General features: G+C 40.7%; 1 protein-coding gene across 8 annotated transcripts in view; it reads left to right on the forward strand.

Moving 5' to 3' along the window:
* The window catches only part of SLC20A2 (solute carrier family 20 member 2), a 106,445-nt gene extending 93,485 nt beyond the window's left edge, over positions 1 to 12,960 (forward strand). For all 8 annotated transcript variants that reach the window (XM_019440665.2, XM_019440663.2, XM_019440666.2 and 5 more), the window contains 2 exons: positions 625 to 709; positions 11,451 to 12,960. In XM_019440665.2, the coding sequence (XP_019296210.2) occupies positions 625 to 709; positions 11,451 to 11,615 (250 nt within the window). In that variant the 3' untranslated portion in view covers positions 11,616 to 12,960. The remainder of the gene's footprint in view (positions 1 to 624; positions 710 to 11,450) is intronic.
* The last annotated feature ends 361 nt before the right edge of the window (positions 12,961 to 13,321 follow it).

A 13,321-nucleotide genomic window follows, 5' to 3' on the forward strand; every position in this document is an offset into this window, starting at 1 on the left:
TACCACGCCTCGCGGTTCCGCTGTGCAGGCTGCCTGTAGCTCAGTACCCCCACCGCCCGGGCTCCGTGTGGTCCTTCTGTGGTGTCCTCTTCGGATCTAGTAGGGGTGAAGTGCAGACTTACGGGAGAACTTTGTGAAAACAACTAAGACTTGTAACTACTTATTGTGAGAAGTTTTTCCCCCTTGAAACTCATTTTAGTGAATGATTCTTTTGTAAGGTTGATTTGAAGAAAAATGAGCAATCTGAGAAAAAAATTCACTTTTTTTTGCAATAAGTACACATTTTAGAAATGAGAGTGTGATTTTTTTTCCTGCCACTTTAGAAGTGACTAATTTAGCATTTTTTGCACAGCAGGAATTTCTGACCCAGTTACTACAGTGTGTGCTTTTTGAAAACATACCAGAAAGAGAAGCCTATTTAGGGCTGTAAACAGTATAATGCACAGTCTTAGTGTGAATTGTTGTCATTATGCAGCAGTTTCTTTTCTGTTAATGTCATCTGGCCCAGTCAGCAGCCAACAATCGACCCAAAGAATGTTCTGGTGAGACTCTGGCACCCCTGGGGTGTCAGTGAGGCTGATACAAAGAGCGCCTGTGATGTGTCTCTTGTGCCCCCTCCCGCAGCGGCTTCACCATTGAGCTGGCCTCCGCGTTCACAGTGGTGATCGCCTCCAACGTCGGACTTCCTGTCAGCACCACACACTGCAAGGTAGGTCCCTGCCACCAGGCTGCTGGGATCGTCCACAGCCACCCAGTGCATCTGAGAAAAGCTGGCAGTGATTTGTGTGTGGTTGTTTGTGAAAACAACCATCCCAAGGTCTGCTGGGTCTGCTGGTGTATTGTTGGATGTGGGCATTTGCTTTTCCCACATTGTCCCTCTCTACCTCCTGTGCTCAGCAGCAGGACCCCTTCGGTGGTGCAGACTTTGCTTTTTCAGTGCATGTACGGCAAGAGCTTTCTTTCACTCCTTCCACGTGTGCTTCACACTTTCCATTTGTCCTGTTTCTCTCTCGTTTCCACAGTGGATTTTGCATTGAAGTCATGTGTACGCTAACCGTATTCATAGGCTCAAATGGAGGCATGCCCCTCAGTTCCAACCAGTGCAGGGGACTGGGAGTTGACAGTGGAAGTAGACATAAGCAGGAACCATCTCAATGGAATTGTAAGGCTCGGTTGTGTCAGTTCTCTTTCTTTGTATGATTGCTTAAATTGCCTATATTGTCTTAGAGTAAATTCTAAGTGAGGGGTGATGCTGAATATTGATCACTGCCAAGTGCTGTAAACTCAGGGCTGTGCACGAGGGAATTCCTTATAATGAGGAATGCTGGAGCTGCAAGGAACCTGAAAGATTCAGGAAGAGGAATCGGTCTCCGTGAGTTTCAGGGAGTTATCTGAGGTCACCTAGGGAGGAGTCAGGACTGGAACCCAGGTCTGCCCAGCAACTGGAGAGAGTGCTAAAACATACTCAAGTGGGCCTCCTATACACAAAAATACTCCAACAAAGCAAAAGCACTTCCAGATTTTTCCTTGGTTCATTTGTTCATGTCATTCAAGAAAAACTCCTCTGTACCTGCTCTGTGTGAGGCACCATTGTAGGCACCCAGGCACCACAGTAACCAAGACAAGATGGCCATCTGTGTTCACACACAGTTAAAAAACTCCAACCAATGTGTTTATTGTAAACAAATGCCACCAAATGTGAATGGCTTCGTGCTTCAGATATTAAAATATCAGGTGGCATTTATGGGAATATTTTAAGTGGGCCAGCTGGCAAATCTGGAGCCTTGTGGCATGGAGAATCAGCCTCATTGGAAAGAGGTGTTTTGTTTCCTTGTTTTTTCCTCTTTTCCTTTTTTTGCTACAGTATATAGAAAACTTTAAATTTGCACAAATTTTCATTATAAAAATCATTGCCACTTACCCAGTGCTTGGAGAAAGTCAAGCTCTGTGTTTAGGGCTTTATACATGCACAGTGTATTGCTTAATACTCACAGCAACCCTGTGAAATCGGTAGTTATTCCCAATTTACAGATGAGAAAACTGAGGCCTCCCGAGTTAGGTCACTCTCCCAAGATCATACTTTTAGCATCAGACCTTCACTGCATGCTCTGTGCCTCCTGATTTTCACCATGATGATCACGGTAATGGTAACCAGCCACAACTAAGATGTGCGGAGCGAGTGCTCTCTGCCGGCGGTGTTTTAAGTGTGCTGTGAATATTAACTCATTTAATCCTCCCAGGAACCTTCTGAGGTGAGTGCTAACATTACCTCAGTCTCATCAGTGAGGAGACTGAAGATAGAAAGGTTAAGTAACTCGCCCAAGATCACCCAACGAGGCACTGGCCCAGCTGAGGTGTAGCACAGCCAGTGTGGCCCCAGCCCTGCTCTTGGTGCAGCCCTGTGTGCCTGTCTAGTAGAGAAAAGGAACGCAGGAGAAGTGCTGTGTGCTCCTACCATTACTGTTCTAATTTCAGTTATTTAAAACTTAGAAAAGAAGCACACGTTCAGTGAAATATTTCAAACAGTAAAACTATATGGAATGAAGAGTGATCATCTTCCACCTTACTCCACATCAATTTCAGCTTGCTGGTGTGTGGGAGCAGAGAGGAACTGCCTCTTATTAAATATATTTTTCTCCCAAAGAAAATAGGCTTTGAACTTTTCTGTAGGCATGAAGAGTCTTTGGGGCTGCTTTTAAATAAATGTTACTGTCTTTTCAATGATTAACCCCGCATGTGAGCAAGCCTAGTGAAGGCAAACTTTCACACCAGTTGAAAGACCTCTTGAAAAAGCAACACAGGGGGTGCCTGGGGTGGCTCAGTCGGTTAAGTGTCTGACTTCAGCTCAGGTCATGATCTCATGGCTCATGGGTTCGAGCCCCACAGTGGACTCTGGGGCAGAGCCTGGAGCCTGTTTCTGATTCTGTGTCTCCGTCTCTCTCTGCCCACTTGTGCCCACACACACACACACTATTATCTCTCTCTCTCTCTCAAAATAAGATAAAAAATAAGTTTTTTAAAACTTAAAAAAAAAAAGTCTCCTTAACATGAGACCACAGTGGATGTCAGCTATCAAATAGACTGGAGCCAGAGCTCAACTCGGATTCTAATCGGTCTGTCCAGTATCATTGATCGTGGACTGGTGGACAAAGCCCAGAGCTAGTCACTGCAGTAGCTAAAGTCGGAGTCCTGGCTCTCCAGACCTGGAGCACAAAGCCCGGATGTTGGGGCACTGGGAAGAGTTCGCAGCCGCCCTGGTACAGAGCACTTACCCCTCCTGCAGCATAGGCTTGGCATGCAGCGGGCCCCATGTGGCAGGTGTGGCTGAAATGTAAGACCAAGGCCCTGTGTGAGCAACGCCATGACTCTGGAAACATTCAAAGTGTGTTGACCTCCACGTAAAATCATAACCGGACGCCATCGTGTTTTCAGGAACAATCATACTACCTGTTCGATTTTTTCCTGCTTCCCTGCTTCCCCTATCTGCTTGTTAGGTTTTTTTGCTTACAGCTGCCTTCCTCAGAAGGAGGTCAAAAGTTAGGAACTTGGCAGGAAAAAAGATGGATACCATTGTTGAAAATAAGCTTTTGAATTTATCTGGGTAGATTTTATTTATTCATGCTTTTTTCTAAGTATACATAGCTAAGGGCATAGTTTAAATTTTATACCCTATGTAAGAAAATTTATAAACCTTCATTAAGTGATACAGATGTTGGTTGAATGTATAATTTGGAAATGAATAATTAGACAATTCATAGTATCCAGAATAGTATAATAGTATAATCATATATTTCACAAGGCAGAGGTAAGACCATCTTTGATGACAAGTTTTGCTTTCTATAAATCTTTAAGTGTTAAGTATTTTTGTATTTCACACCATAGGGCTCAGTCCCTTAGATATTTTCCTGGGATGATACCTCTGGTTAAAACTGAAAGCCTTAATTAAAAAAATAAAAATGAGTCTTGAAAATACAAGTATCCACAGAGGCGTGTTTCAGTAACTTGTTAATTGTTCTTGCCTTCTGTGCGCCTTGATCAGCTTCAACCTTCAGCCCTGGTGTACAACAGGCAGTGGCCACTGTCGAACACATTTGTGAACTTTTCAATAGTGATTCAGAGTGGTGTTAATGCAGAATGTCTTAATTCCAGGTGGGGTGGTTTGGGATTACTCTTTTGTGAATTACCCACATTGTTCATCTATATTGGTCACATAAATGATTACTCAGCCAGCCTTTGGATTTGAAACCGCTTATAGGAAACACTACTGATTTAACATTTTTTTAAATTTTAAAAATGTAAAAATTTAGTATTCTAATTTCTAATTTAATTTTCTAATTCTTGCTCTTTGGTTCCCCTACTTAACTTCCCCGCCCCGCCCCCCCCTGCCCCGCCCACTTCCCAATAATTTTGTTGCTGTTGGTGCCTGACAGTGGCCTTAAGCTGGAAACGCATTTAGCTTATTAAGAGGGAGATTACAATACAGCAGTGAATAATACCAACAGAAGACCTAATCAGTAGTGAAGACATCAGACTCTAGGTCCCTTGTGATCCAAATAATGTAACAACTAAAAAGGCAAAAGCCACTAGAACTCAGAAATTAGTGTGTCTAAGTGTGTGACAGATGAAGAAGACAAAAAGTATTTAGGAATATACAAGATTTGGACAATAGATTTAGAGCACTATAATTAATAAATATGTACCAAAGTTTTACCCTACTGATCACATGCCTTCTCGTCAAGTATCATCAAGCATTTATAAATATTAATGATAAATTCAGAAGGCTATGATAAAAGTCACTTTAAAATTTATAAAATAGGGGTACCTGGGTGGCTTAGTTGGTTGAGCATCCTGCTTCAGCTCAGGTCATGATCTCACGGTTTGCAGGTTTGAGCCCCACATCAGGCTCTCTGCTTGATCAGCGTGGAGCCTGCTTTGGATCCTCTGTTCCCCTCTCTCTCTCTGCCCCTCTCCCATGCACACTCTCTAGCAAAAATAAAAATAAACATTCTTAAAAAATAACATTTATAAAATAAGAACAGAAGTTGTACTACACAGACCAATCACAATGAAATTAAACTATAAATTTATTATGTGTTGAAAAAGGGAAGTAATCCCTTGGACAATTTTAAATGCTCTTTTTAACAGTTAAATCAGGGAGTTAAAAAATTACAATGATAGCTTTCTTAAAAAGAAAGCTGTGGGGGCGCCTGGGTGGCTCAGTCGGTTAAGTGTCTGACTTTGGCTCAGGTTATGATCTCACGGTCTGTGAGTTCGAGCCCCACGTCGGGCTCTGTGCTGACAGCTAGGAGCCTGGAGCCTGCTTCAGATTCTGTGTCTCCCTCTCTCTCTGACCCTCCCCCGTTCATGCTCTGTCTCTCTCTGTCTCAAAAATAAATAAACATTTAAAAAAAAAGAAAGAAAGAAAGCTCTGTGTGTGTGTGTGTGTGTGTGTGTGTGTGTGTGTGTGTGTGTAGTTATACATAGAAAAACCTTTGGGAACTGAAGTTAACCCAATTGAAAAGTCCTATCTTTAATAAATGATTTAAATGAGCAAAGGAATGATAAAAGAACTAGACATTAAATTTTTTTTTTAACATTCATTTATTATTGAAAGACAGAGAGACAGAGCATGAGCAGGGGAGGGGTAGAGAGAGGGGGAGACATAGAATCTGAAGTAGGCTCCAGGATCTGAGCTGTCAGCACAGAGCCCGATGTGTGGCTCTAACTCACAAACTGCGAGATCATGACCTGAGCCAAAGTCGGTCACTTAACCAACTGGGTCACCCAGGCGCCCCAAGAACTAGACATTAAATTAGGAGTTTATAAAAGGTACAGTACAATAAAAATTCTGAGGAAACAGTAAGAAAGGTATAATAATTATAAAAGCAAAACAAATTTAAAACCAAAAGTACTGGGGCACCTGGGTGGCTCAGTCAGTTCAGCGTCCGACTCTTGATTTTGACTCAGGTCATGATCCTAGGGTCGTGGACTGAGCCCGGCATCAGGCTCTTTACTGAGCGTGGAGCCTGATTAAGATTGTTCTCTCTCTCTCTCTCTCTCTCTCTCTCTCTCTCTCTCTCTCTCTCTGGGGCTCCTGGGTGGCTCAGTCAGTTAAGCATCCGACTTTAGCTCAGGTCATGATGTGACAGTTCATGGGTTCAAGCCCCACATTGGGCTCTGTGCTGACAGCTCAGGGTCTGGAGCCTGCTTTGGATTCTGTGTCTCCCTCTCTCTCTGTTCCTCCCCTACTCGTGCTCTCTCTCTCCCAAAAATAAACATTAAAAAAAAAAAAGGATTCTCTCTTCCTCTGCCCCTCTCCCCCCACTCATGCTCTTGCTCTCTCTAAAATAAAAATAAATCCTGAAGGGGAAGGAGAGAGAAAAGTGGTTACTCAAAATGTGAAGAATTTAGAAACCTTTGTAAAATGCATTATTTTCTGCAAAAAATATACATGACAAATACTGACAAAGAAGCAGGAAAACATAGAAAATCTCACTAGAGCCGGAGGAAGAAATTAAGGACATTCTCCAAAAACAATTCTTCTCACCTGAAAAAACAAAAAGGAGGGGGCACAACTGACTCCACTTCTCAATGGATTCATTAGATCACCTCTTCCATTTTAAAAGAATAATTTTCACTTTATGTAAACTTTCCACAAGGTATAAAAAAAACAAAATAGAAGAGGAAACTCCTCATTTTGTTCTATAAAGCATATACTGAATAACCCCAATACCAAAACTCTAATGACGTTGACTAATACCTAATAAAACATGACAATGTGGGGCACCTGGGTGACTCAGTTAAGCGTCTTAAGCTTCTTAATTTCGGCTCAGGTCATGATCTCGAAGCTGATGAGTTTGAGCCCCATATCAGACTCTCTGCTGTCCATGTGGAGCCTGCTTCGGATACTCTGTCTTCCTCTCTCCTCTCTCTCTCTGCCCCTCTCTCTCTCAAAAATAAACATTTAAAAAAATAAACATAGGGGCCACCGGGTGGCTCAGTCGGTTAAACATCTGACTTTGGCTCAGGTCATGATCTCCTGGTCCGTGAGTTCAAGCCCCAGTCGGGCTTTGTGCTGACAGCTCGGAGCCTGGAGCCTGCCTCAGATTCTGTGTCTCCCTCTCTCTCTGCCTCTCCCCGCTTGCACTCTGTCTCTCAAAAATATTTAAAAAAATTTTTTTTAATAAACATGACAATGAAAGCTATATTTACATATGAATATTAGTATAAAATGTAAGGTGCTAATAACATCAATGAGTTTATGAAAAAACATTTCAGCAGGATCAAATTAATTTTCCAGATTACAGGAAAGCAGGCTCTGAACACGGCAGCACCTGCACAGGGCTGGCCCCTCATAAGTGCTCAACAAAATAGGTGTTGAGTGAATCCCAAGAAGGGTACTCTGACATCTTCAATATAATAGGGCTTATCCATTAAAAAACAACATATGATCATCTATTGAGATATATGCCAAAAAGACATTTGATAAAATTCTGCATGTATCTCTTAAAACACCACTAGAATTCAGTGAAAATGACCAAGCCCACATAAAAATACAGAACTCTTTAGAGTTTGTCTGTCAGCAGTAGCCAGAATGAAAATGTAATAAAAACCAGAACACCCACCCCCAGGATTGCAGCAAAAAGAAGGGTATTTCAGAATAATCCTAATAAATGGGAGTGAGGAACATGAAGAAGGCACAAGACTGCAACAGAGATGAAAGAACACCCGCAGACGAGACACTGTTACCCGACAGGAAAGCTCAATTTTATAAGGAGTTTTCTTCTGACTTTACAAACTGACTTAAAGTGAATTTGGTAGGTTAAGTTAGTAAGAATTTGAAATGATCTAAAATGAAAAACGATGAGGAAGGACCAGCCTTACGAGGAAAAAAGTACAAGAGACGAGTTAAAAATACACGGAGGCTGGGCAGCAGTGTGGCCCCGCGCAGTCTCAGCTGGGGAAGACGACGAAGGTCTGGAGATGGATGGAGATGATGGTTGCAGGACAGTGCGAATAAACTTTATGCCACTCAATTGTACACTTAAAAATGGCTAAAATGATATGTTTCATTGGGTACATATTTTACCACAATTTGTATAAAACCAGTAGACAGGTCCGAGAGGGCACTTATTATAGAGGAGCATACAGTTTGATGATGTTGGGTAAACGATGTTGACTAGCTGGCTGTCAATCTAGAAAAACAAAGACACACAGCTCTCAGAAAATACATATCTGATGGCTTAAATAGCATTTTTAAAACATTTTAAAACTTAGAATAAAATAGAATCTTATACAATTAAATATTTATCAAATATTCAAGGGTAAATCACAGGAGAAAAGTGCAGTGTAATTTGTTGTGTGGAATTAGAAATTTGAATGTGAAACAAAGCAAAATACGGAATTGAGAAAATAACTTGCATTAACAGTTAATATCATTATTCAGTAAAGACCACACATAAATAAATAAGGGGCACACTTAGATTCCAGTATTTAAATGGGAAAAATACATGGAGAGGCAATTTTTATATGTAAAGACTAGAAGGAGTAAATTGGATAGATAAATAAAAGTAAGTTCAACCTTCGGAGTAATTAAAATATGCAAATTAAAGCAACAGTAATACGTTTTATGATTGGTTAGCAAAAAAGAACAATTTGTAGTGTTTTTACAGTGTGCCTAAATTCACACATTTTCTACAACCTTGTGTATTTACAACTGTTTATAAAACTATTTGGCGGGATGTATTACGATCCTAAATGCATTAGGAGAGGAGACTTCTTCCTGCGAGCAGCACTTCCTCTGACACCTGAGGAGGGGAGCTGGTAAATTACTGTGTTGCAACCATTGTAATAAAGGCTGGATTGCAGAGTCTTTAGCGGGAGGACAGAGGGAGGTTGATGAGCAGGGTATTTTAATAGTATTAAAATGTTTCTTCATAGATTGTGACATAAGGTTAGAAAAAGGTGAATTTGGGTAAAAGGTATATGGAGTTCTTACAACTTTTCCCTAAGTTTCAAATTATTTCAAGGTATTTTTTTAAAATGCGCCCTTTAAATTATTGAATATTGTATACCTGAAATTAATATAACCCTGTATTGTTAACTATATTGGTATTAAAAATAAAATAAAAACTAAAACTAAATGCCCCCTTTAATAATCTGTTTCAGGGAATATTATTTATTAAGCCTAAATATAAGTGATATGAATGAATACATTAATCATGAAACAATTTCCAGTAGGGAAAAATTGGAAGCAAACTGGAAACGGTTAAATAAATTAAGGTACATCCACCATCAGGGTGTGTCATTTTTCATGATAATCATAAAGTCTGTGAACACTATGGGAAGATGCCTATAATGTTAATTTTTTTTTAAGAAAGGAGCAGTATGCCCTATTACTTACAAACAAAAGTATATTGATAAAAAATACAAGAAAGGAATATATAAATAGGACAATAGTGGGGGTCTGAGTAATTGTCTATCCCTCCTAGTACATAAACTTGTTATTTATTATTCTAACTTTATGCTTTAAAAAAAAAAAAAATGTTCTAGAGGCACCTGGGTGGCTCAGTCAGCTGACTGAACATCCGACTCTTGATTTCGGCTCAGGTCATGATCATGGAATCAAGCCCCATGTCAGGCTCCGGGGCTGAGCATGGAGCCTGCTTAAGATTCTCTCTCTCTCTCTTCCTCAGCCCCTCTCCCCTATTCATGCGCTCTCTCTCTCTCTCTCTCATTAAAAAAAAAAAAAAAAAAAGGTAAAAAGTGTTCTAAGAAAGGAAGGGGGCGGAGATAAAATGGAAACTTGAGGGTGTCCTCCCTAAGGGAATCCAGAACAATAGGAGGTGTGCTAAAGAGGACAGTGCTCCAGAGAGACTGTGAGCAACAGGAAGAATTTAATCTCAGGAACTAATGTGTGTGGATTTGACCATATTTGAGAACCAACAGAAACTAGCTGATCCTTATGCAGTAGAAAACTCTCGATTGTCTGTCATGTTCTAGGAACTGCTAAGCAGAATTATCAGGTTCATACAGAGTACTGGTTATGGCCAAAGTTTAAATAAAATCAGTCATTTTGATGGCCCCTTACTCAGGTTAGTCAGTTGCTGTCCTGGAGATATTAATCACCACCTGGCTTTGACAAAATGTCAGATTAACTGCCTTTAAATATGCTGCTGTTTTTGGCATTGCAGTTTGCATCCATAAACAATCTAAAGGGTTGGATTTTATTTTTTCTGTGGTTAGACCCTGCTTGATATTTCACTCATTGATCATTGCTGATTCTGGAGTATTTGAGGGTCGGTAGAGACAAAGCCTATTTTATAGAGATCTTAAAAATCCACCTCACAAATGGTCAAGGGCATTCTGTCAAGTGCTGAGCCCCACCAGAGCCTGAGTGAGGCAGGAGATATTACAGGCATTGCACTTTCTTATGATTTTCATTTTTAGGATAAAGTTGAGTCTTTTTTCCTTTAAACTTTCAACAAACCATAAAATGAACTGTGAGTGTTTAGAAAAATAGTTGAGCATGCTGTACTGATTGAGCCAACCAGGAGCCCCATTTTTCTTTGTCTTTAACCCATTTATTCTTATACCCTTCTTGACAACATATTGCAAGTATTTTTCCTATTTGTATTTTGTTCATAAGTAAAATTTCTCAATCAAAAAAACCAAAAATACTTGAAATCATTGTTGACATTATGATTTTCAAGTATCTGTACGTGTCATTTGGGAGACATGAGTGACAGTTTAGATCCAATAATATTTATGTTCATTTTATTTTATTTCACTTCACTTTTTACTTTTTTCCTGCACCTCACACTAGCTAAAGTACAAAAACTGCAAGCAGTTTGAGATGGAGGAGAAAACCAGTTTAAAATCAAGAGGCCTGAGTTCTAGTCCTCAGTCCGCTGTGATTTAGGATAGCTCCTAGTGCCCCCGAATCCTCTCGGGATCTGTTATCCTCTGTAAAAAATGACGCTGATGAGATACTCTCAAAGGTCTTCTTCAGCTCCAACATTTATGATGCTGTTATTCTAAGAGAAGGATACGTTATTGCCATTTCATTCTGTGATTAAAACAGGTTCATAAATTGCAGTAAGCAGTGTCCTACCTGTGGAATATTTAAAACAAGAACATTCATAGTTTATAAGGTGCAGAGAGAATAGAAAACATGTCATTGGCTAAAGTTCCACTCAAACAGAGCAGAACGTAGGTGGAAAAGTATTCCAGAACTATATGCTAAATAGAATAATACTAAAGTAACTGTACCTGAAATCTAAACTATTTTAAAATCTTTAACAAATGGAGGGGAAGGAATTGGTAATATTATATAGAATTCAGTTTCCTTCTGAGATGAGCCAACTTACATTGGTTGAACGCAGATTCTCTGTCTTGCCTTCAGATCTGTGGACCTCTGTTTTTACTGTTAAATCTTTGTGCTCTGGCAGGTGGGGTCCGTGGTGGCCGTGGGCTGGATCCGCTCCCGGAAAGCCGTGGACTGGCGCCTCTTCCGGAACATCTTTGTGGCCTGGTTTGTGACTGTCCCCGTGGCCGGGTTGTTCAGTGCTGCTATCATGGCTCTTCTCATGTACGGGATTCTTCCATATGTGTGATTTGTCTTCTTCCGCCCAGTACACAAGGGAGGGTCTGGCGTGGGTATGTGTGGGTGGCGTGTTACACGCACGCTGCCTGCTCACGGGCTGTCTCCCAGCCAGCTTGTCCGTGGCCCTTTCATATGGTTCCAAACCACACTGTTCACCTACACTGTAGAGAGTTCATCCTCCAGAGCTAACTTAACTACTGTACATAATCATGTGCATTAAACTGGTATCGTGGTGACATAACGTGGTGCAGTTACTTATATGTTAAATATATATTGTATACATAGAATAGATAGCATTATTTCAAACATACTCGAAATGGGAGTGGAGAAATATTGTCTAGAATTCAATATTCAACAAATCTTTGTACGGAATGATTTCAGTGGCAAATTTTAAGAACCTTTTAAAAGGAAAGTGTAGATTGGAAAGTGCTATTTTTCCCATTGAATATACTGTAAGATAAGTGTGAATCGGGTTGGATGCACATTTGGGAAGATGTACGTCCGGGGTGTGCTCTTGAGTAATACTGGGGTAGGAGTTCACAAGTGCTTTCACTGAGGAATTTGTTCATATACTGTGTATTGATTATGTAATATATCATAATTGCCTCTGTAAATACTTAAAACGGTAATTTTTTAATGGTGTGCTTCCCATATACTTTTTTGATCAGAGAATTTTGGAAAGTACCAAAGAAGCAGGGGAATAGTTTGCCAGTATTATATTTTCATACTGTCTTTCTCCCCTTCCCATGAATCCTGTTAACCTAGGCTGTAGCGAGACCGCCTCGCCCCGGCCTGCCCCCTAGCAGGGCGGAGGCCGAAGCACCAGCCCCCTGTCACGTGCTCGTTACGAGCATCCTACTTCCTGTCCCCCGCCCCCACTGCCACCACTCGCTAGTTACTGGTGAGCCCTGCAGTGGCCCGTCGTCGTCGTCGTCGTCGTCATCATCGTGTAGAGAATGTACACGCGTGAGGCTGCCCGATCAAGCACCACACACCAAGTCCAGTTTAAATTTTCACCCGTACTCTCCCCTGCAGCCTGAAAGAGCGAATTCTTAAAACACTAAGGCGAGTGAGTTGACATTCAGGAGGGGGTAGAGTTGAAATATCAGACAATACACTGGATTTGAGGATTTCCTTGAGGCCTTTACTAAGCTGAACATCTTGATGCTCTACTGTAGTCCCACTGGATTCTGTCCTGAAAGCGGGAGGGAGGGAGTGTGAGTGATGCTGGAGCCTGAAACCGTGGAAATGCTGCTAAAATTTTTATATTGACAAACGTTTTCTTGGTACTTCATTGTGATTTTTCATTAATCAACCATATTAAATTTATAATAAAAAATGCCCTTCAAAAGGTTGCCTCTGAAGTCTTTTTCTAATTATCTATTCAATGTTTTTTTGTTCAGTTTCCACAAAAATAAAAGCTACGTAATTTTACTTCTACTTTTCAAATAACTCTTTGTATTTTACGACTGTTACATGTTTGTGCAAAAAATATACGTGCTGGGCGCCTGGGTGGCTCAGTCGGTTAAGCTTAAGGCTAAGCCTCTGACTTCTGCTCAGGTCATGATCTCACAGTTTTTGGGGACACCTCGGAGCCTGGAGCCTGCTTGGGATCTGTGTCTCCCTCTCTCTGCCCCTCCCCTGCTCACGCTCTCTCAAAAATAAATAAACATTTAAAATAATTAAAAAAAAAAAAAAAATATATATATATGTAAG

The sequence above is a fragment of the Panthera pardus genome, unplaced genomic scaffold (genome assembly GCF_024362965.1).
Source record: "Panthera pardus isolate Hobbes unplaced genomic scaffold, ASM2436296v1 HiC_scaffold_13, whole genome shotgun sequence".
In the NCBI taxonomy this organism is placed as follows: Eukaryota; Metazoa; Chordata; class Mammalia; order Carnivora; family Felidae; genus Panthera; species Panthera pardus.